This window comes from Phaenicophaeus curvirostris, chromosome 4 (genome assembly GCF_032191515.1).
Source record: "Phaenicophaeus curvirostris isolate KB17595 chromosome 4, BPBGC_Pcur_1.0, whole genome shotgun sequence".
NCBI classification, from domain to species: Eukaryota; Metazoa; Chordata; class Aves; order Cuculiformes; family Cuculidae; genus Phaenicophaeus; species Phaenicophaeus curvirostris.
The window spans coordinates 43420477-43446145 of record NC_091395.1 but is presented as its reverse complement, the minus strand read 5'-3'; the positions used below and the strand labels follow the sequence as shown (position 1 = coordinate 43446145).

Genomic DNA, 25669 nt, shown 5'->3' with positions numbered 1-25669 from the left:
TGTGGCAAGCATCTGATAGCTGGTAATTTTTATTTCTCTTTAAACAAATTCCTCAAATGAAAGCTAATTCCCATTGGTCAACAAAACAAACTAATCAAACCCAAAGGCTCAGTTTAATATCATTCTAAATACTTGATTAGATCCTTCACATTTTGAGGGAGCTAATAAAAAACCCCTACACTGATCAAATGAACTTAGACTAAAAGAAAACAGACAGATGTTTGCATAGACTAAAGAGAGGGTAATTTAACTTGCTATTCACATAAAACAAATACAACTGAAAACAGTTCAATATTATTTTCGGTCAGTAGCTTTTTATCCTAAATGCTTCCAGAGCCACCCCTGACTCCCTGCTAATATAAACATTGGACAAAGTAATCCAGAATATGGCACTGGAGTTATTTTGTACCCATTAACACTTGATACCATGGAAAATTTCTTTTGCATCTGGATAAATGAAAAGACAACTGGTGAAAAAAATCACTTCCTTCTGTGAAAGCACTACACATGCTGTATTAATTACCATTTTAGCTAAAGAAATGGAATACTTAGATGAGATTGCACCAAAGGCCACAATTAAATGATAATTACTTTCTAAGGTAGATTTGGAGAGATCTACATACTTATAAAAAGGCTACACAGCAATGCAAATCATCGAGTAGAAGAAAGTTGTAGCTAACTTAGAAATTATTAGCTTAATTATTAAATTCTGCTTTTGACCCTTTTTTCAAAGAACATATCTTTACCCCATCAGTAGGCCAGTAGTATAAGAAATGACAAATCAACCATAAGCAAAAGTAGATATTCCAAACAATAGTCATTTATGTGCTGGGCGAAAGCATCATCTCTTCAAGTAATGCAAACCCTGATTCTGGAGCTGAGTACAGGGATGGAAACCCACTACCAGTACACCTATGATCTTCTCTTTGTCCAGCAGAAAAGCAAACAAACCTCACTTAAATCACAGCAATCACAGATATAGTATCCATGGTTAGCATGTTGAAGCACTTCTAAAAACAAGTCTTATCTTGCAGAGAGAGAGAAAGATCATTAACTGTATTATCTGACTGCCAGCACGACTGGATTTTGAGTGCATATATATCAATGATTTAATTCTTTGACAGCAGGAAGCAGAAACTGCAAGCAGTTCTACTCCACATATACACTGAAGAGGCAAATCTGACATATGCAGATAGAAGAGACAGGGAAGCACAGCGGGAACAGAGAGGGGAGGGGAAAATGAACATGTACTTAGAGAGTATGCTGGGTTTTCCCTCTGCTTACTCCAAGTCTAACAAAGAACAACTCTCTCAACATTACCATTTATTGTCCTGCTTGTTATCAATCCCTCTTCATTTTGTCCTGCTAAAAGGCCAAGACCTAACTTGCCATGGGACCAGCTGATATTATTTGGGCTAGTCTGGGTTGAAAGAGGTTAAAGAATATTCCTAAATGTTGTCAAACTCAGACGGGCAATCAACTGTTGAAAACTGCAGAAGGGGCAAACTGCTAAAACCTACAGGAATGATGAACACTTACTAGCTTCCTAAGAGGTAGGGAGGTATAAGGAGTTCATCCCAACTATTAAAATTTTTAGCAGCTTTCCCTTGCTTTTGCATTTTTAATTTGCAGAGGAAGGGCTGGTGGATACAATAACCTAAATATATTGACTTATTGAACTAAACCAGGCTACCTTTTGGAGAATGCATATATTTTCTAACAGATTTCCTATTTCTAGACATAAATGGAAGGCGGCATCTTCATAACATAACCTGATTATGACAATGTATTACCATTCTTTTTTGAGTTCTTTACCAATTTAATATTGAGCAAATTAAACATGCAAAAATAAAGTCATCATTGTTAAAGATCTTAATCCAAGCCCCTAATAGGGAAAAAAACCCCCAATCCAAAAAGGTTGTCAAATTCAGATTTGCTCTTAGCACATCTGGCCTTTTAGACATACCACCAAAGTTGCACTCAAAGCTAGGAGAAGCTCAAGGATAGGGTTTTGCTCTGCAAAATAATTCTGTCCAACCAAATGATGCCACCTGTGAGAAAAATATTTCTCCAAACCCCCTCTAGTGGTTCATCTGTAGGAGAGTTCTTTACAATCAGAAGGGACAAATGGTTCTTGGAAAATGTAGAGGCTTCCTCCAAGCTTTGCTGATCTACTGAGGAAGGGCTGTGAATTAACAAATCATTCTTCTCGTGTGCCTACTCAGAGAAAATCTTTTCAATCATGGAACAAAAATGGAATCCTGTGGCTATTACTTTTTTATGTTAAAAAAAACAAAAGTAAAAATGTGGTTTCTTATGGCAGCACATATAAGCTGATGCTGGCATTTCAAGTACACGTCACTCATGTTGGCTACTCATATTTTTTGGGAGGATGAGAAACATGGGAACGTACCTCTCAGGATCCACTGCTGCCTTCTGTCATCACACTGTCTCTCTTTCTCTAGATTTCTTTCCTCAGTCTACAGTGCCCTATCCAGTAATATACAGATCCTGTTCTCCTGCCCCAGGGAAACTAACGGACTAGTTGGGACCTGCTGAACTCGATGAGGTCGTAAAAGATAACTTTTACATTAGTCTGAAGATAAACATCATGACAACTGAACCCACTTCAGCCTACCCTTCAAAAAAGTACAACTGAAGGCTAGTCAGTTGCTACAAGTTACCTAACATAATAAATCACTAATGGCCACTGCTTAATCTAGGTATTGCATTTTAAAACAACATTAAAGCTTTTATATATTAGGAGTTACTTTCTGCTCATTTATCCTACAGTAAAGTAGAAACAGCATTTGTAACATTTAAAGGAAAATCAGTTTAAAATACAGTCTTTAATTTTTATTAGGCAATTTTGTAAGAGAATGGAAAATAAAAGGGTATTCAAACTATGGACAAAGTGTTCTCTTCTTACCATGACCTGGGACAGACACAGAAACAGTACCGGTCTGCACTAGATATGAGCTGGCAGTATAGTCCTCATCTGTATCAGAATCCTGAACTGGCTGGCTGGCATTATTACTTAATAACCACCTCTGGTTTTCATGGAGGTTGGGTGATGGAGGAGGGGAGTGTAAATGTTCAGTAACTGATGGACTAGATGAGGAGGATGGCATGGGAGGACCTATGAAAAAAAATAAAAAAAATTTAAAATATGGGTCAAGATATTACACAAACAACAAAATTTTCTTTTTCAGCATTGAGAGGTAAATAGTCTACTTCAAATAATAAAACAAGAAAAAAGAGATGGAAAAAAAAAAGACAATTGCGTGTCAGAAACTGGCTTAAGTTCTTTAGGAAACATAACACAATGCCCTCTCTGACTTGCTGTTTTGATGGTTTGTCTATCACTACTGGAATTCCAGTATCTATGCAACACAGAATGACAGAGGAACAGTTGCCAACTGAAATGAAATATTTGTTGTACAACCATTTTGAAAATACAGTATTTTCTATTTTTCACGCCTTTAGGCAGAACAAAAGAGCTTAAATACATAGCCAAAGACAGAACTGCCATTTTCAGTGCGACACTGCTGTCTAAAATCTGCTTATGGAAGAAAATAATACAGATAAGCAAAGAAACAGGAACAGTTTTCGAAGCTCACACAGGCATGCTCACAGCCCTAAATTCCCACCATGAGTTATTCTGACGGGAATTCACGTTTTTAGCTGTGCTTCTCAGATACATACACTATTTAAAAACCTATTAAAATGTTTCACCTGTCAAACTTGAGTCCATCTGCACAACTTGTTTTAAAACATGCATATGCAATGACTGCATCCCATTTTTACATCTTGAAAGTATCATAAAGGTATCATGAAGGAAAACAGATTTAAATAAAAATTTAGGATGTCATAACAATACATTTAGTCCTTTAATGAGACAGTAATTAAACCCAGTAAGCAGCAGAGAAAAAGTTACCTCATTTATCCTGTGAATATACTGGTTCTTTATAGTATTTGGTCAGCACAGATCTCAAGCTGTGAGAAGATGATCGCTGGACTAATTTTGAATGAACTAGTATGTTGTACGTGGGGAATTGTATCAGAAAATGTAAAGATCTGCTTTTATGGTGCTTGGTAGTACAATTTTGCTTGAGACGTGCAGCACCTCTCAATGTCATATTTAAGTTCAACACAATAAATCATAATGGCACCAATAGCTTGAATTATGTTCCCTCTATCTTCCTTGTACACCGCTAGCACCATGCTGACTATTAATTTTTTTTGCTTTCATATTCAGTTTAATCCATTGCATGGTATCTTCAAGATCTCTAAACCACGTTGCTAAGTCCTAACCAACTGGTTTCCCTAGAAAGAAACCCGTGATAGCCTGACCACAAACTGTTTTCTTACCTTGTTCATGTCATTCACCTCATCTCAAACTTATACTGAACAGCACAATATTATCACCATTTTTAAGACTCAGCTTTAGTTCTGGAAGGAAAGTGAGCACTAACTAGTACTCAAGTAACTCCCACGTGAAACTCAAGGTTTATAGCCACGGAAACAACAAGGATGGGGGAATGACAGCTTACAGGGCTCAACCTGGGAATTTGGAAGTAGAGAGTGGGCACATTTTCAGCCTAAAATACCACCACATTTTCTTGCTCCACCTCGATTTTTTTATATTGCTTGCTTCAGTGGTGTGGATTAGTGGTTATTTTTTGATAAGAGTATTTAATGCATTATTTATGATGTACCAAAATCCATTTAGATAGCCATTATATTTCATTTTTGAATAATTCCAATAATAGTTAAGTGGGTGGTTTGTTTTTATTTTTTCAAATACAAATTAGTTCTATGTTTTTGTTTGGGTTTTTTGTTTGTTTGGTTTTGTTTGGGTTTTTTTTTTTAGCTTGGAGCAATCTCCTTTATTCACTTTGGACTTCTCTGACTACTAGAGAGGAGAGCTCTGGTAATACGTTCCAGACGTATAGTGTCTGAAGCAAATCAGCATCTCAGTGATACCTACGGAGCTTGTGCGTAACACTGTCTCATTATGCTTCCTCTCACCTTCTTTATGTACACTCATTAACTTTCATATACAACAGAGCTTTGATTACACAAACTGTAATCACACAAAATATTCTGCTGCCTGAAAATGTGTCATGTCCAAAGTCCCTTAATCCTTTTGTGAATTCCTTATCTATCCAAATGTATTAATTGTCTAAGTGCCGCATGGCTAGTTGACACTGCACTTCACTGATGAGTAGCCATTTGGAAAGAGCATTACTTGGCTGCTCCAGTTTACTGAGGTTCTCAGTTCAGAAAACACCGTGTGTCAAATGCAGGCTGGAAGCGTGGGGCTATTTGCAAAGCTCCCCCTACAATGCTCAGTGGGGACAGATCTCTAATTCTGCAAAAATCAGGAGACAGGGCTGTGATACCAACAAGAATTTATGAAGCTTTGGTGATTTGATTTTTATAAATAAATAAAAAATTCTGGCAGGCAGGTTTTTCTTATCACAAAGTTACATTGTCTGCAGAGAAAAAGGAACTGGTTATATTATCCAATCCTTCTCAAGAACCCTAGGCCAACCAGCTGGGGCACGTATTTCTGTACAACTTCATCCAGCACTGGTAGATCTCTGCAGTGACCTCCTCTTTGATTCCAAGTGAAAAGACAGATAGCTAACTACACTGCCATTTACAGAATAAGCTGCATGTTACGAAAAAACCCGACTTTAAATATGAGCAATAGGGATAGTAAATGACACGCATATTCCTCTACAATTATTTTTTTAATACGGAATGAAAGGCATTTATAAGTATTATATTTTGCAATATCCCTCATTGTAGTCTTAACAAACACATTTACAAATCACAAAAATCATTAAGTATGATAAAAGCCAATTATATTGATTATAATTTTTTTTCCATACAGCTTGGAGGCACACAATGACGCAAAGAGTATTTCATTCTAAAGAAAACCACAAAAACACAAATATCAATTTGCCATTCTACTTCTTTCAGTATACACCCATCAAAAATTTCTCTCATTCTGTGCCTTAACTTTCTTGAGCACACCTTAAAAAAACAAATTTCTTGTTTTATTATATGACTTCAATACACGATAGTAAGCTATTTTTCATGAGAAATATTGGGCTTAAGAGTACTTAAATCTCATCTTTTAGGTTAGTTATGAGGATGAACACACTTTAATTTGTTAACATTTTCATAATCAAAATGATCTTTATGTACTTCGGAAAAAATTATCTCACATGAAAATGCAAAAAAGATTTGCAGTAAATATAGGCCAACTCCATCAGGAACAGACTCAACATAGCAATGTGTGAAGATGTGAATAGGTTTGCTAAGGAAATAATGAGTCCCCAAAGAAAGTAAAACCTAAAGAAAACTAGTTGAAAGAAGAACATTAACAAAGAATTACATCTGAGCTAATAATGGATACATTAAATATATATGTACAAGGTAATTAGGTTTAAAAAATTGTACTGTTTTGTGCAAAGATCAGCACTGATCTAAAAGACAGTTAAATATAAGTTAGAAGTGGAACTGATGTCACATATGGAAAAGCTGAAAGGGACAAGTTGGTTAAATGCAACTCATAAAATGATAGTAAATGGGGAAGACTGTCATGAATGGACTGGTAGTAATGGAAGGCATAGAGATGCGTAGGACTTTGTATATTAAGGCTTAAGTCCAAGGCTGAGCCTCTGGCAATTGCTGCTGCTTAACACAGCAATTGCCAGCAATTATACCTGTGGGTATAAGAGCAGGGAAGTGCAGTGAGGGTATTACAGCGCACAGGAAGGATTGTGGGAAGCAGAGGGCAGAGCTGTGCCTTCAGCCCCAGAGCCTCTGGGATGCTTTCACCTGGCCACAACCCACAGCTGACAGTTGTGTACAGGTCGCCAACACCCCTTCCCTTAAACAAAATCCATTAGCAGCACTTAAGCTTATTTATATTGCATTATGAAGAACGAATCCAAGAACTGCTCGACTTTCATCTGTCATGACACACTAATGAAGCACTTTGCTTCATCACCAATGGGTGTGTAGATGAATTACAGGCTGCATCTTCACTGGATGTATTTTAAAGAAAATAGTACTGGACGCTTGGAACATGGCATTTAGGAGAAACGCAGGATGGAAGAGAAGGAGTAGTGATGATCTCCTGCTGTTGTAGGGTGAGCAGGCTGGAATAGATGACCCAGAAAGTCTCTGCAGAGCCCTAAAATACACGCACTTCTGAAAGCTTCCCAACAGATTCAAACTCTTAAAACAGAGCCATTTTGCTGGCAATATGGTCCCAGCAACAAAGAATAAATCTTGTTTATTTTCTTTTGTAATTATAAATCTGCACATTCTTAAGATCATGCTTTATGTCAGGAAAGTTTTTGTTGCTTCATGAATTTTTTTAATGCTGAGCTTTTGTTCATGTATCTAGAGCAGTTCTCAAAACCTAGCATTATCAGTTCACGTTGTATAAGATATATTGCGAGTTATACACTTTGCAAAAGTAATTTCACTATAAAAATTTGAAGGGCCATTATTTTTATCTCCATCAGGATGCATAAATCCGACACCTACATTTTACATACAACTTCTGATAGCTGTTTAAGGCAATACAAGAGTAGACAGCTCTGTTTAGGCTGTTTAACTATGGCAGAACAGTGCATTTTTCCTTTCACCGTCTTGGCAGCCCCTGTCACTGAGACTGAAGAAAAAAATTACTCTATCTGCATCTCAAAGACAGAGGGGGAGAACCTTATTTTGAAGTTACAGGTAAAGAGTACTTACCAACCTCAGTGTCAGTGAGAAAATGCTATTAAATTACAAATTGCAAGGTAGATATTTCATTTCTTTTCTTAAATTAATGGAATTTTTGCTGGTGACTTCATGGAAATGAAGATTTCATGTTATTTTAAATGGCATTATTATGTCAAATAAATCCAAAAACTTACTGGAAAGATACTTCATATGTATGGCTCACCAATAGTAGCTCTATATACCCATTTTGTACTTTGCTTCTCACAACTGGAAAAGGCAGATTTTGGGGTTTTTTTTGTTTTTGTTTTCTAATAAAACAGTTAATAGGCTCTTTCAAAACTGGGATCAGATAGGCAGTGGTTTGTGAAGGTCAGAAATAACGTGTCTTCTGGCTAAATTAATTAGAAATTGAAACACTTACAAACAGGCAGAAGGACACTTATAGTCCTTTTGAATCAAGCTGAGATGAATTTTTGCAATCTGTTCTAGGACTTCCTAGTGTGCTGAAAGCTGTAACACACTGTTGTTAAATAGGGCACCTACACTCCCTTAAGAAGTATACTGATCACATCCCAAAGTCTCAGTTTCCAATGTATCACATATAGATAAAAGAACCCTAAAAGAATCCAGGCCCCACATCTGGTATACACAACCCCGAGCAACCAGATTTTGGACCTCTTCAACACTGTATAACACAGTACGTTAGTAATAAGTGAATTTTAATTGTAAGCCCATTTTTTATTATGGACTCCCTGTATGCTCTCCAACCTGTACGACTTGGCATTGGCATTTATCTCTCTGCTGGATACTGCAGCCTTCTGCAGTCAACCTGCAGTGACAGTTATCTCTTAATTAAAACTCTACATGCAAATAGAACTGCTGAAAAGTGTTGTAGCACGGCACACAAAGTATGATTATTTATTACCAAAATGGTTCTCTTTATTTACTTATATCAGAGTTGACCATTGTAGCTACTATGAATATCTCCCCAAGGGAATACATGCATGGACAGTCTTTCAAATATATACACATGCACACATAAAAAAATAAGACTATAGAAATCCATCCATACTGAAAAACACTTCAATAAGAACTATATGTCAAGAATTATTTTAAAAACAAATGCTTTCAAATGCGTAAGAACAATGCTTGCAATCTGCTGTGGGTTTTCCATTTCAGTGTTATTGTTTTGCTTTGCTAGTACACATAACGAGTAATGACTACTTTACCCCTGAATTGGGAAGTGTATTTTCCAAGTTTCAAATCCCTCTGAGTGCTGATAAACTGCGACCACATCTTAAATTCAAATGACAGCTACCTCTTCTAGACTTCCTTGAAAAGTTATTACTTCTAAACAAAACAGGTGCATTATCTTGACATGTATTTTAAGCTCACAAAGTTGCAAATGCTTCTGTAGACTGTGAAAGCTGAAACTTTAGGAGACTATAATCAGAGGACAATGATTTGAAAACAAAAGTAATGCATTAGACAGCAAGTGAAATGCTGGCCTGAAATGTTGTAATTTGTTTGTTTGTTTTTCTTGGAAGTGTAGTGCAGTAATCACAGCCTGTAATATAAAGCTTGTAATTGTCTTCTGAAAAAAGAAAGAATTCTTAAGAAAAATGGTTTTGCATTAGAACTGACACTCATTTCTGAAGCAAACACTTTGTGTTTTGAGGCATCTTGGTGGTTTCAGAAATTTAACAGCTGCTGCTCAGCAGATTGCTAAATGAAAAGGAGTGCCCTGTTCTTTCAGGGGTCAGACTGCATGATCACAACAGCTTCTTCTTCAATCCTGAGTTCAGGCAGTGCTCGTCTTTGCTTTAAAGGGGAATTTTGCCTGTACGGAAACTGCAGAATCTGAGCCTTAAGAGACAGATTATCCTAACTCAAATGCATTGCTCTCACTACCTATTTTATTTGTTTATTATTATTTTCAAAAGGAATTACCTATAACATAAAAGCTGGGTGCTGACCAAAAGTCTACTCACTTAGGCAAAAAGCTCATGAGGTGAACTAAAGATGCAAGTATCTCTAGCATCCAGGTTTTATTTTTAGGAGCTATTCTGCTCAACTCAACTGAACTTTCCACTTTATTTCCCCTAACATTAATCAAAAGTGGGCATGTGTAGTGTTGGAAGGGGAACAAAGAGTTAGTTCCAGGAGAGTGAAAATCATTCCACTCAGGAAATAACTGATAGGTGTTTGTATTTTTACAAAAAGATGCCGATTTTTTTTAAAATTATTTTTCTTGAAGGAAGTGTGCTTTTGGACAGAAGCAAATAGAAGAAATCAATACCAGATTGCAAAATGTTTCGATTAACTCCTATCACACTTGAGACTTGGAAGTTCTCACACAAAAATGTCACCTCTCCATTCAGAGCATCTGCTGGGATTCCAGCTCCTCTGCCATGTGATGACAGCCTCACAGCCAGGCCAGGGAGACACCAGCTCAGCTGTACAAGTCACACACTCCCAGTTCTGGCCAAGCCACTACCACTTGCAACCAACTTGAAGTTCTGGCGGCAAGAACATAGGCAGCTGAAGCATCCCAGCCAGGGGCCTCCAAGGGCTAACAGCGTTTAGACTGTGCAGACAGGGGATCTCCAGGGGTCCCCAGCTGGACACAGACTTGGCCCTTCCTAGCACAGTTACTGAGCTGGCACCTACTCTAATCTGGCCAAATGACAAGGTATGTGCAGAGATGCACAGTCCATCTATGCAGGCACAGCTCTGCGCTGCTGCAATGCAAAAGGCACCTGTTCATGGCTACCAGCTGCCTCCGTCAGCCCTGTACGGCTCTGCTCGTCCACCTGGGCTTACTGCTTCACTGGCCAGTGTATGGGGGAGGGAGAGGGCAAGAGAGGTCTCCTGAGCAGTAGGGGATGTGCAGGCAGTCTCGCTACTCCCCATTCACCAATTCATGCGCAAAACAAACAACTGAGTTGGTGTCACACAGTGCTGTAGACAGAACCCAGTCCTTCTCAAAAACTTGTCAGGATTTTCATGTTGAAAAACCCAAACTACAAACCCACCAAAGACACAAGCAAAAACCAGGAAAAAAGCCTACTTTTTTTTTTTCCTCGCCCCTCGAAATAGAATCAAGCATCAAAAATGGAGCTGATTGGTGCATGGAGGATAGCTACTCTCATTCTCTGTGTGTCTTATACTCAACAATGAGGCTGAAGCATTTACTGTTTCCACTCTCAATCTTGACTTTTGTAAAAGGCTGTAATTTTTCTGGATGCTGATATTCTTTCAGCTGGCAGTTCATAAAGAGTAATTCCCTCAAAAAGTAATCTCTGAAGAAATGTTTCTTTATTCTTCCTATCTGTGACTTTTTTCTACTATTTTTTTACTATTAGCAGTGAAATAGATTGTGCCACGTCACATCTGGTTTATCATTCTTCCAGCATGACTTGTTCCTAGCCCATGTACTTTGTATTTTCAACATTGTTTTGGGCTAAATTGGTGGGGAGCAGATAAATCTTCTTATAATAGGAAAATGCATCTTGAAGAGCACAAGAATACTTGGGAGTTTTTTTGGAAGGGAGTGGGGGAGAGGCTTGTTAAAGAGAAAATAAATCTCTGAAAATGAGTCACAAATTAAGTTTTCCAAATCTGGTAATTTTCCACCTTCATTCCTCCCACCCCAGTAGGAAGTAGTCTAAAGAGGAATCAAAAGCAATACTAATTAACTAAACTTGGTTTTCTTACTGCTACCAGGCCTCAAATGAGAAAAGAATTCAAAGCAATGGCAGGGATGAGAGTTTTGCCTACTTTTGCTACCAATGCGGCCACTGCCTTGCAGTCCCTCTAAACAAAGCACCCAGAGAAGCTCTTAATGACATCAGATTGCCTATGCTTGCAGACCACAGAAGATCATTAGGCAATAATCATTATATCATAATATAATATATCACTAGGCAATGGTCTGCCCAGGGAGGTGGTTGACTCGCCTTCCCTGGAGGTGTTTAAGGTACGGGTGGATGAGGTGCTGAGGGCCATGGTTTAGAGATTGTTGGGAATGGTTGGACTCGATGATTCGGTGGGTCTCTTCCAACCTGGTGATTCTGTGATTCCATGACTTGTTGTCTTAGAAGGGAACATGACAATTTAAAAAGATTTTGATAGAAGCTAACAAAGAGCAACAAATTGCTGAAAAAAAACGTTCCATTAAGTTCACCTACAAAACCAGTATCTTAATTCTCAATATTCCAACTAGTAACTTGAATGTGATTATTTATATCCCTGTTAGCTGCATTTCTTGGACATTTAGCTATTCTAAAAGATCATACCAAAGGAGGAGGAGAAGAACAAGGAGGAATGCAACGACTGTCATCATCTTTATTCGATCCTCACGGGATGCTGCCCCAGGGACTGGCACATGCCCTGGCCTGAGCTCCTCCTGCCACCCAGCATGGCCCTGCAAGGACCAGTATGCTGTTAGGCAGTCACCAGAACGAGTAGCGCTACAGCCAAAGCCTTCCATATGTAATAAAACATCGTGCCACTATCCCTTTCATTTTCCCAACAGAATAAAGTAAAACCACAAAAACTTCCCATGGAACTAAAGAACCACACAATGCTTACAGAAGTATAAGTTTAGCAACAAGAAAGGAGAAAGCAATCCTGCTAATGAAACATCAAAGTTGTCAAACCAATGAAGAAGTTTTGAACTTCATAGGGTCCACATGCCTGAAGGTTACACCACTGAGCAGGTATTTTTGTTAGCTCTTCATTGCTTCATTTTCAAAAGCCCTTCCTCTCCTGCTGCACTTTCAAGTTTTGTCCCTTGTTGGGTCTTTTTTTTCTGCTACACTAAACGTAACTCCTTAACAAAGGATTTTTTTTTGGGGAGGAATTAGAGAATTACCAGCAAATTATCGACTGTTGTCTCACGCAGTACCACTCTCGCAAGCAACAGGACATTTACTGGACATTGATGTCTCATTACGTCTAGTATGTAATTTATTTCTCTGCTGGAACAGAACTTATCAGCTTTGCCCATGTGGAGAAAATATTTCTACCTTAGAAACAAATAGACCACCACAGGCAGGAAGCTGGAAAGCTTAAATGAAAACCCGCCGCATGACCACCAAAGTTAGCTCACTCCCAAAGCCGCTAAGGCAGCAGTGTTGAAATGGGCCAGAGGTGGCATTTTAGGGCGAGATTTTTGACAAAGCCTGCTCTTGTCGAGGGATGATTTAAAAAACTGAGAACAATAAAAATGGTTTGGTATTGAGAACTCAGAGAAAGCTGGACTTTCTATTTAGGTGTCTTGGGAAATTCAGCATTAAACAAAAAACCACACACCAACACAGTCCCTTATTTTTGCCTGAATAGATAAACAATAATGTTTTAACTGGTAAGAAAATTTACACAGTATTTGTAAAGCACTATAAAGTTACACATTTTTAGTCACTGCCTTTCACTGTAAGAAAGTGCTGTGATCTAAAATATAACTTATTTTGACTAGTTATATAAACACCCTATTGGATACCTTTTAATTTCGTAACATTTTATCTGTGTTTACATTGGTCAAAACTGCATTGTGCTCTAGATACATGTAGAATTTAAAGCCAATGAATTTCAAACACAGTCAGTAATCCCTTCAAGTTCAGAAGAATCCAAACCTAAACATTTCTTAAAAAAAAATATACAAACCACTCATATTAGTTTAGGTAGGTCAGAAAATGCTGAACAGAGGTAAAAATAATTCTTCTTGTCTCAGACTAAACATGGAAAATTTCAGTCCAAAAATGCTTTTCATAAAGTTATAAGCTAATGAACAAAAGGAGGTTCTAATAACATCTCATGAAGTGTTAGGTATAAAATCTAGCAGTAATAACGCAATCTTTATTTCTTTGCCAATTTGACCACTTCAGAATATTAAAAAATGAAATAAAATAAACCATGTCAGTTACTTCTAAGAGGTTTTATCTTAATGAAAATACAAAAAGTCCAAAAGATTGGGCCAAAACACATATAAGGAAAATTCCAAAATAGAGACAATACTTCTTTACTCCTGACTGAGGCCAAGGTTAACAAACCCTCTCTACCAAGCTGCTTCCAGAATCCTTGGGACTTTGTCCAAGGACAAGAGAAATGCCAACTTGACCATCCAAATCTGCCGACAGAGGTTATCCATCTCTTTGAAAAGAGATGAAAGGAGATTCTAGTCTGAGTGCTTTACAAACTCTGAAACAACTGCTCTTCATCAAAATGGTAGGATTACCAGCAGAAGCTGCATAAGCCTCTGACTTCTCCAGAAATTATTAACGTTGAAGCATTATACTTTCAAGACACACCTCTCAGTACCTGTGAAACATGCCAGATAAAAGCTAATTGCTACAAGGAAGCATTTAAAGGCATCAGTCTGGAAGCCCTGCCCTGTAAAACTGAAATTCCTCACATCCTTTGTTGCACATGCTTTCCACGATTATCCACTCATTCACATCAACCTTCATAAATCTCTACTGCCAAAACATCTACCAAAGCACTTACTGATAAGAAAAGACACGAACAAATTTCTTATTCGGTTGGTCTTTTTCCCTTTTGAAAGAGACACTTTTTAACAGGTCCTTGGCCAAGATTTCATCTGTATTCACACAATGTTCCTTTTATAAAAAGAAGTAATGTAACCAATTATGAGAGCAGCTCCTGAAAAAGCCAACTAATGGTTTGACTTTGTCCACATTCATATCGGCACAAAGTAACTAATCTCACATGATGCTTGATAACGCAGCACTATTTAACAAAAAGATTACGTGGGAACACTTTACAAGCTAAACATTCATTCTGAAAGGATCAGACCATAAGGAAATGCAATTTATAAGTGCAGAGAAAAAGAGAAACACAGAATTGAAACTGGGTTTACCCACGTTTCATTCCTTTTGTGCTTCAGCATGTTTATGCCTAACACGCATGCAGTTTTCTGATGCAGTTGCAGTTACTACATGGTACTTGATTTAGCCTCCTACACTTGAAATGCTACGGTATCTACACGAAGAGATAAAGACAAAGAAATAGTCTTAGCTTTCTTCCTCAGTTATCTTAGATGCTTTCTTTTCTTTGTGTTGTTTGTACTTGTTATCTATGAGGTATCCTAGTAGTCCAAATAATCATTCATTACATGTTTTCTGAAGCAGTTACCATTCACTATGTGCTTTCTGAAGCACTTAGAGCCTGCAAAGTCAATTATTGGTCAGAATTTTTACATCCAAAAGTAGAAAACAAATCACAGGATACTTTAAAGTCAGATTCTGTCAAACAGAGGAGGATGTTAATAAACACAGCTTAATACAAACCCCTCTATCACACTGCTGTTAAGTTTACATGTGCTGAGGTGAGCAGGCAGTGATATTATGAACCATACACAAATTTCTTTTGAATAAAAATGATGCATCAACCCATAAAATTCATCACCCCTTGTAAACTCTCAGGAATCCAACTTTCACTGCAAGTGTCTTTTTGGATCTGTTTATTTCAAAAGATGTGGTATGAATGATGGTATAATAAGTTTTACTATGTTTTAGACATAAATGACTCACACATCATTCCATTTGAAAGAAAAAATCCTAACATGCAAGTACAATATGTTACCACAGCTGCTCCATGGGAAAAACAATATATCCATTTGGAAGGAAAATACACTTATGAAAATGCCTGATTAGCAGAAAAAGCAGAAAACAATTCATTGTAAACAGTAATACACAATTGCTTTATTTGACATTTTTATGGTTACAGTCTGTTTTCATAGTATCTATTGGATTAGAATGCATCCAGCTTTCCCTCTCCCACCCCCAGTTCAGATTAGTCTTCATTGACGTTATCTATAAAAAAAAAACAACAAACCCCTCTAGATTTCTAGAAACAGATTTATAGCTTTGAAAGAGAGGTTCTCATGCTAGTTGAATGCAAAGTTGCTGGACAGAGTGCACCAAATTATCTTCTTGCTTCAGTCACCTTCTACCAGAATCCAAGTTTGGGGCAGAAATGCATGCTCCTTCTCCTTTTTGCTTTGCAAAAAACATGGTATTATCTTGCACACCTCCTATACACTGCAAAGGTTATGAATTGAATACTGCAAAGCCAGCAGGCAATGTACCTCTGAGAACCGCAAAACCTATAGGAAGTCAAGGCAGTGCCATCTACATCATGGCATTTATGACCTCCTAAAGAAAAGGCTTCCCTATGCCCCAGTCTTCTCTTTTACAGCCAAGGAAACCTCTGCCTCTTACCATCCTCCATCTTGCCTTTCTTTGTCCTTTTATTTCCACAAAACCTTCTTATTAATGGACACTTCTTTCATTTTCATTTACATTGCAATTCAAACGTTTCAGATGCTTCTTCTGTTACACATTAGTTAATTTATTGTATAAAAGGAAGGGAACTTGGACTAAAGAATTATCAAGACAAGAACATGTAGGAGTGTTGAATGTAGCACTAGTTAAATAATTATGCCATTTAACTTAAACCACTGGCATACTAAAATATACTTAAAATCTATTTCCAGCGTTTTGTGACATGTACATGGAATAACATAAATAAGAGGCAATTTAGGCAATGCCATTGTTTCTTCTGATGACAGCAAACTCAGATATGTTTGAAAAAAAATGCACAAAGTGGATACAGTTGGGCAGGTCTTTATAAAGTATGCCCCAACCACACACCAAAAGGAACTGTAGACTCTTCAACACAAGAAGAAACCTGGAACTACCTTTACTGCCATCTGCTACTGGAGAGGCATTTCAGATGGTTACCCCAACTTTTGGTCAATTTAAGATAGACAAATGGGCAGAAACAGCAGCTAACCAGAGATAAGACACTTGAATGTTTTGCTTGATTCAGGCCAGAGGATTAAGTATCATCCACCTTCCAAGTGAGTGCCCCAGCTAATAGCAGAGCAACTTGTTCTCCCTCTCTTTTTTTCATGAAAATCTCTGAAGAATTGTGTTTAGTTCCTCATCAAGACGAATGCCAAGCATGCTAAATTTTTCATGACACTGAATTCTTGTTCTCCTGCCAACCCTAGCTATGTGCGAACATTTTAGGCTCCCTCAGGCATTTATTTTACTACAGAGTCCTGAAATACTTAAGTCTATTAAGACCTAAAATAAACACGCAAAAAGGAGGAATCTGTTAGTTGTTCTCCTAGTCTACACTTTAAGGAGGTAGTGCCTACACCAGTGAAGTCTGGAAATTATTCTCTGTCTCAATGGTGAAATGATGGTACATTCAGCAACAAACCCATCAAGCTGTGTGAGCTACCACAGCAGGGTTCAGCTCCACACCGTGGCAGGAGCGGCACTGTCTGCAGGCTGGGAAGAAATGGCCAAATGTGCTGAGCCTGGGAGAATCAGCTGGACTGCAAGTGCACAGCTGAAGCGGAAGGCATAATGCTTTCCAGAAAAGCTGGATTTACTAAGTTCACACACAACAACAACTCCACATGAGCATCACCCCTGGGTTTGTGCCCAACTGAGTCCTTGCTTGCTCCCTTGCAGCCAGGAAAGGGGGTGGCTCGGAGCAAACCGTGACTGAAGAACAATTCACACAGCTTGGCCTCGGTTACCCTCCTTGTCAAAGCCCTTTCTGGAGCAGAAAGCGTGCTGGCTGCAAGCTAGGCTGGCCTGCCGTGCGTCAAAGAAGCGAGAGTTGAGAAAAGAAGGACAAACACCAAAAGATTTCAGCCAGGTCTTGAAAGGCAGCAGACAACGGACTGAATTAACCTCTGGGCTGCAAATCCAACACGTGGACTATGAGCTGTGCATTCCTGAACTACAGAAAGAGGCTGAAAGAACACCTGTAAGAAATTCACCCCACAAAATATCGAGGTTTTAGTCACCCACTGAAATAGTTTTAGGGTCATTCTCAGTTTATTTATGCATTCCATTAGCCTGGAAACAGACCAAGCTTCACTGTTTATCTTGAGGTCTTTTATTCCCTACAGCAACTCCATCAGCACTTCCATACACAATGCTCCGTTATTATTGTTATAATCATTGCTATTACGTACTTAAAAAGGAAGCACAAATGGCCAATTTGTGGCCAGAAAATACCATGCCCGATACCATATGTGAAGTTCACATAGTTGTCTTAGAGACACTCCAGGCTTGTGTGAAGAAGTATGTGTGGGTGTACAGTCTTATACTGGAAATGCAATGAACTGAGAAGGAAATGTGGCCATCTAACTTAGCTGTCATGACCTGCTGGCACCCACAAGCCCCGTCCCCAAAACATCTTCAGAAAGCTCCCAAAACCCACACCTCCTTCTACATAATGTTTCTTACCATCCTTTGCTGAACTCCCACTTTGCCTTTTATTTTCCCCTTTAAAAAAGTAGTTTGTCTTTCTTCCCTATTTATTTCATGTTTGAAACAAACCTTCAAAATCCTCTGATTAAACAGCTTCCCTCCTAGAGTTTTCAAACTACTGTTATGTATATGTTAGCAACCCAGTCCTCAGGAGATCAGTGCCCAAGGTCCTTGTTATGAACTGCATTTAACATGGGTGCAGTACACCTATATAAACCTAGCAGGTGATCCTCATAGAAAGGCCTTATGAGGAACGGCTGAGAGAGCTGGGGTTGTTTAGCCTGGAGAAGAGGAGGCTGAGGGGTGACCTCATTGCTCTCTACAACTACCTGAAAGGAGGTTGTAGAGAGGAGCGTGCTGGCCTCTTCTCCCAAGTGACAGGGGACAGGACAAGAGGGAATGGCCTCAAGCTCCACCAGGGGAGATTTAGGCTGGACATTAGGAAAAAAATTTTCACGGAAAGGGTCATTGGGCACTGGCAGAGGCTGCCCAGGGAGGTGGTTGAGTCACCTTCCCTGGAGGTGTTTAAGGCACAGGTGGACGAGGTGCTAAGGGGCATGGTTTAGTGTTTGATAGGAATGGTTGGACTCGATGATCCACTGGGTCTCTTCCAACCTGGTTATTCTATGATAGCACAACCTAAGACAAAAGCCTCAAAGTTTTTGCCATTCAGATCTGTAAGGGATGTTTTTCCTCAATACTAAATCTGACAGCTGAATCTTACCAGTGTCCAAGCCAATCAGAGTGCTGATATCCAACTTGTTTCTTGCCCTGTTTCTGATGCTTCCAAGATACTTTGTCAAAAAGACCTTTTTGAAGGCAAATCTCAGAAGATTTCTCTACAAATTATGAATATGGTGGGGAAGGATGCTGGGAAGCCTTCCTGAAGGAGTCTGCTGTTTTGTAAAGTGCATGTATTTATCATTTAAAAAGTTAGGTTTGAATACAACATGGCAATTTGTTTACATTATATTTTCTTGTGTTGGTGACGAATAATTAAGAAACTCCAATTTCCTAGTCTGTTCACAGTAACTGAAAAAAAATGAAAGACCAGAATGAAATGCCTATCAGAATTCCTACATAAGCAGTGCTCAGTACTATACTAAAATTTCCATTTAATCTTTGCCTGCCAAACAGATTAATTTAAATGCACAATCATGTTAGTTCCACATATAATTTGTAATTAACTTTAGCTCATTACCTGGTCATTTTTGTTGTGTTTTCCTCTCTCTCCATCTTTCCTGCCTTCATCTTCACAAACTAGAAAACTTATTGATACAGAATTTGTTTCTTCCTATAACTGGCAAAGTCCTTAAGCACAATTGGAAAAATGTAATCCCAATTACAACAGTTTGTTTTTCTCATGCCTCTGATACAAGCACGGTGGAGTATCAGACTGAGTGGCGTATGTGTGATGAATCACACCTCACAGCTCTGAACACTCATGGCAGTAGTAAAAACAGAATCAGTCATTTCTCCCACTGAGGGCTGACAGGATGTGAAACACAGCACAAATTGAAGCTGGAGATCAGAGCTGCCAGTTTTTACATCACGTGGGACCCTATAAAGGACCACAAAAGCCCCTTTCCTTAAGGTAAAAACACAGGAAGAGACAATCTCTTGCTCTGCCTCCACTCTGAGCGGGGGTAAGCTCCCTCAGCTGAGCTCTGCAGTAAAATTGTGGCTATGCTTCTGCAGACATCTGAGGAGACTCACAACGTTTTGCTCTCCAGCAGCAAAAGGACCTGCTGTCAAGCATTTCACCTGCAATGCTCTTCTGCCTTGTCATGTGGGAAGCCCACTTCAGGGTGTTAAAAGAGCTTAAAAGCCTGATGGATTCAAAATTTAAGCTCAGTGTGGCTAAAAATCAGTTCTGAATCTCTTAAAAAGCACAGAAGTGACACAGCTTTGACAAAGGAAATGGCAGATTGTGACCTTAAACAACTTCTTTGGTCATTTTTTTTTAAGTAGCTCGTAACTTTGCTCAGCCTTGAACAAGTCATGTAACGAGGAATGCCGAAAGAATATTCCCCAAAACTGAAACATTGCAAAAGCTTCGCTCAGAAACCATGCATGGTGCTGGTGCACATTTAGTATCCATGAGCTAAAATTTAACTAACGTAATTTAAGGTTGATAATTACTGATGGAGACCATATGTGGCCCTTTTTTTTTCCCAAAATGAAACTATCGAATTAAAAATACTGCTTCCATCTGAATTTTTCTAGAATAATACAGTTTCAAATGACATCTCAGATTTATAACTAATTACTCTATATTTTTTCACAACTTTTAAAGTCTCATTCTCTGTAAATGAAATCTTGCCCTTTCTTCAGCCATTTGCATTACTCTCACAAATATCGGTATGAGGAATGAAAATATATAAAATCAAACAAACCAAAAGAGAGTAGTACATTACCAAAACTTGCAAATAATAGCAGAAGCATGAGTCACATTAGTTTAACCCAGCTTTTAATATCTGATCTCACAGCGGTGGGTACTAAGAACTCTGTTGTACTGGGCATTACAGACGTGTGTAACAGAAAACCCTGGCCCTTTCTCTGGATGAAGTAACAAATGGCTGGCACCAGAGAGCATTCATCTGAGACGAAAATTCAAAGGAATAATAGCTGAATTACCAATGACAGTGTGTCATCCCTCTCCCCAGTGTCTTGCTGCTCGAGGTCTCCAATGTGGCTAATGTGCTGCTACCTTCTAATACAGGTTCCAGAAAAGCTCCAGGGAACGGCAATCTGCAAGCTGATGTCTATATGCTAGTTAATTTAATAGAAAGTATAATAACAAACAGACTAAGTGGGCACATGTCTGAGAAGCGTCAAATTTCAGTTTTCATAAAGTGAAGTCCTGTCTTATAAAATTAACCCAATTCCTTGAATAGCTCAAACACACGTTAAACCAGGGATCTAGTCAAAACACCCTACATGGATTTCCAAAAGGCTTTTAGCAAGTACTTCACCAGTTTTAAAGAAACTAAGCACGCATAGCAAAATAGAGGTCTCTGCATGGCAAAGTGACTGATCAAAAGACATAACTAGAAACTAAAGGTTAATGGTCAAGCCTGCACAGTGCAGGAAGCCTACCTCTGGAATACCACAGGGATCTGTGCTGAGACTGGCTCCTCTTTCCATACCTGTATTTGACCTGGAAAGGCAGCTGAGCACTGAAGCAACCAAGTTTGCAGACGATACAAACTTACTCAGGCCAGTAAGGATGAGGGCAAGCAGTGAAAAATCACAGGACCTTATGAAATTGAGTGACTAGACAATGAAATGGTAAATTAAATTCACTGTGGATAAGTGTAGAGTGATGCACATGGGAAAAAATAACCTTATCTTCACATGTACAGTGATGGGCTCTGAGCTGAACATTACCGCCCAGGAGCAAGACCTTGGGGTTACAATAAATAGTGCCATCAAAATGTCAGCTCAATGCCCAGCTGCTAAAAGAAAGCAGCCCAAATATTAGGTATTGTTAGGAACTGAACTGGAAGCAAAATAGAGAGTGCAATTATGTCACTTTGTAATGCCACTGTGCTCATATGCTGCCCCTTCTTCCAGCAGGGAGGAATTTAGGATATATGCTTTACCGCTGACTGGTATGTGTTTGCTGTTACAAAGGTGGGAGCACAACAGAAAGAAGCTTAATGCAGAAGAGTGACCTATAATTAGGAGGAGAAAGAGAGCAGTTCTAACATTGTCTGCATCTCAGTTTCATATGAGTTTTCTCTGAGACCGCATCCAAAATACAGGGAGACAGTGCCTTCTAGGTACTTGCTGATAAACATTCAAAAAAGAGGTTGACAAATAACACACATAAAATCAATAAGCTCTATTAAAAAGCATTACCACATGTCAAAGCTTACACATTGACAAACAGCTTTACTAGTATTTTAAATAGCTGGGAAAAGACAAATTTGAAGATTTGCCTTCACTCTCACAGTATTCAGCCAGATAAAAATCACATTGCTGGGACATTCTGAAGTGACTAAAGATTTTAAGCCTTAAGGGTAAGCACAAGTGCCCACAAAAGGGTAAGTAGAAACAAATGAATGTAAAGATCTATAAAGTCTTGCCTTTCCCACTGCTCTTTTTTTCCTGACTTGCTTTCCTATCAGCTACCCTGCTCAGGGTGCTGCTGGAATCGACTTTTTGGTGCCTGAACAACACACAAATGTTTTTGCCCACGGAGGTTCTGTAACACAGAACAACTAAATTAAGTCTAGGCCTTCAGATTTCTAGCTAATCTCTACATGTATCTACTAGAACATCTATGTCTTGCTTTTACAAAAAAGGATTTGCCTGTCTGCTAATGGACTGATATTACTGGTATCTTCATCTAATTGCATGAGTCATGAGACTGTTCTGGTTTTCATTTGGATTGTTAAATACAAGACACAAAATTTGTCTGTTTATAATGGCTACACGTAGCGTGCTCTCTTCTTACTTAGTTGCATAAAATTCTACTCACTTCACTTACGCACACGCATCTGTATAAGAGAAATACTCTACCACCACAACCTATAAACAACCCGTATGCCAGGTTTGCCTCTCATGTAGTAGAATGAATACAGAAAGGTAGAAAATAAGTTAAAAGAAAAATGAGAATTGTAATTAATAACTATTCTTTAACTGTAAACACATACATGTCTCAAATACGAACATGAGTATTTTTCAACAAGAAATAAAACTACGTAGGGTATTTCATTAGTTTAAACTGTCTAGCTAAAGAGTTGCTACAGGAGAATATGGATGGACTAATAACACGTTCTGAAATTGACCAAGCCACAAATTATTTTTTGCCTTTGTTCTAGCCTTACATTTCATTAAAAATCACTTAAGAGTTATTTCAATTCAAATATTACAGTATACCATTATGCAATAAGGATTTTTCCCCTATAGCTATAATACTCTACCACTGAACTGTAATTGAAATTTCTTTCTTTTTTGAAGGCACACTTCACACTTCTCAATTTGTCCTGTCCAAGCATGTTTTTATGCCAGGTCATGAAGGACACTCAGTAGGAAGCGCTCTGGGAAAATAAGTAGTCCAAACTAATAAAAAAGCTTCTATAGGGAATAAACAGCATGATTTTAATTAAAATAGAGTGAAGAAAGCAAAGTAAGTATTAGCTGGTAGCAATGTACTAAAATTTTCAGTCATTGCAAGTAAGTGGAAGTCAGTCAAACTTCTCAGAGAAATGCCTTGAGTGTTCTTAAAGCAATGCCCAGACACGTGCAATGTGACAGGCAGCAGACTGAACCCAAGGCAGGCACATCAACTCACTAACTACAGCTCTGCAGCCTTCTATTACACGAGACAACTTATATTTCAACACAACTACAGTTATTTTTTGTTAACTGGAGAAAACAAAAAAACCCCAACAAACCCAACAGGTGACCCCCTCTTCTCTCTCTTTATTCTGCAATTGACTACAAATTAAGTCATTATCTGTCTCCTGAAGTGAGAGAAGAAATGAAACATTAATTATCACAGAAAACCCTGGACCACTAGATATATCGTTCTCTTGACCCTGTGCTGTTTTCAAAGTGCAGGGCTGAGTCGCTGCAGCTACAGCAGCTGCCTTCGAGTGTTGGCACTAGTGCGGGGCAGCTACAAATCACTGGTGCAGAGCAGGTGAAGTGTGAAACAGCAGCCAGCCCCTTTAAAAGCCCTGACGCACCCTGAAACTTTAATTCTGTCGTGCAGTTAGAAAACGCTGAATAAATGAAGTTTTTCAGAAAGCCATTCTAACTGAGCTCCTCATTACAGATCTAATTACAAGCTATCTTTATAATGTACACCTGACGACACCATGTAAAGCACTTCGCTTTAAAGGTCAGCAGAACTAAAAGAACAATTTTGCTATTTATAGTAAAGGGTGAACTTTTCTTATTTGGCTGTTCGAGCAGCCAACCCTTGAGTTTAATGTAATTAGGGAGGGGATATTCAATTTACAGTATCCACAAGTAATGATAATTACACTGGTTCAAAAAAGCTTTTGGTAAGCATAAGAAACCTTTGTAATTACATTCCGTTTCCAAAATGACTTGAGCGCCATGAACTCAAAGCATTTCAGCAAATGAAGGCCAAAGCACATAAAAGGAGAGCTACAGTGCTTTAAAAGCTATACTGTTTAACATAATGAGCCGCCCAACCGGAGGGAGATCACAAAACATGCTCCATAACTCACCCCGACAGCCCATGCCATCTCCTTCCCGCTCACAAACATCCATTAAGAAAAACATAAGCCGGTTCCCTCATCGCCTCCTTCCCATGCTTCGCCAGCATCACTCAACTCCCCTTGCAGAGCAGAGCAGGGAGTCAGCCCACACAACTCTGCTGGGCTCCGGCAGCCTGTCTTAGGCTCCGGCTGCCGTTCCTGTCATGTTCAGGAGAGCGCTGGCACCGTGAGTAGGGAAACGTCGTCGTGTCCCCCCCGCTGCCAGCCCCGCGTGCGCAGCAGATTAGCTAGGTCAGCAATCCGCCAGGACCAAGGTGAAAAATAAACAAATAACCATGTTCACAGCAGCTGCGGCGATCGCTCTCCAGAAAATTATTCAGGCATTATGAGGGAGACAGTATTAAACGCTGCCACTTGCAGCTTCACGGCTCTCTGCGTATTCGCATCAGCCTAGGATGAGCACTTAAGGAGTATCATCGGAGAGCTCGCCCAGCTGAGCATCTTCCATTAAGTTTTTGTCTTAAAAGGAGATAGCGGGAACCTCTCTGCCTGATAGGCAAAAGGCTTGTCATAATTCATTAATAACACAGCCTTGCTCAGGTTTCCTTCAATGAAATCAGGCAGGCAGCCTATGCAGAAAACGCTGAGTGAACAACAGCTTCTCCCGAGACAATGGAATAAACTTGCCACTACTTGGCATCGTTTCATGTCCGAGACATGGATGACCAACACTATTCGACATGACCTGACAGGACCCCTTCAGGGTCCTAATGAGGAAACCCACAAAACAAAGTAATTTCTCAGCAGGATGCAATTCACTGTTTAGAAGCGAAAACTTCACGTTAGGTGCAGACAGAAACATACTGGTCTGCTTTTGCTACACCCTGGGCAAAGACAGCAACTTACTCTGATAAACCCTTTGCAGCCGAAGGGAAAAAGAAGAGGTGAGGTAAAAAGCAACAACTACAATATCAGAATACCACAAAAATTAACAGACTATCACAACTCTTCCATCAGATTTTAAAGACATTTGAAGCCTCATTTCCTTTTAAAACCAGAAAATATAACTGAAGTTGTCTGTTAGGTGAGGAAACAAGCTCAGACTAACTGTCAAGATAAAGTCATTAGGATGGCCTCAAAGTAGGAAGGGCAGAACATGACTTTTTTTTTTTATTTTCTAGTCTAGTGCACATCCATTCATACAGAGCTAAAATGCACTTGTTGGGTTTAATTGAGTCTTCTGTACTTCCTCCAAGAAGGTCTGTTCGTTATGAAGAAATGAACAAGAAAGGTACTGGCATTTGATCCACTAGCATTTCATACACACAACATCGCTTCAAATGACAAAAATAATCTAGCAAGAGGGTAAGTACTCACTAGTTCGAAGTACAGCATTTG

General features: G+C 38.9%; 1 protein-coding gene across 21 annotated transcripts in view; it reads right to left on the bottom strand.

Moving 5' to 3' along the window:
- Positions 1-25669, bottom strand: part of TENM3 (teneurin transmembrane protein 3) — a 485815-nt gene that overhangs the window by 175208 nt on the left and 284938 nt on the right. For 11 of the 21 annotated variants that reach the window (XM_069855859.1, XM_069855863.1, XM_069855861.1 and 8 more), the window contains one exon: positions 2930-3139. The exons of 9 other annotated variants lie outside the window; for them this stretch is intronic. In XM_069855859.1, the coding sequence (XP_069711960.1) occupies positions 2930-3139 (210 nt within the window). Of the gene's footprint in view, positions 1-2929; positions 3140-24280; positions 24497-25669 lie in introns of those variants that run through there. One more of the 21 variants, XM_069855874.1, reaches the window with a different exon arrangement.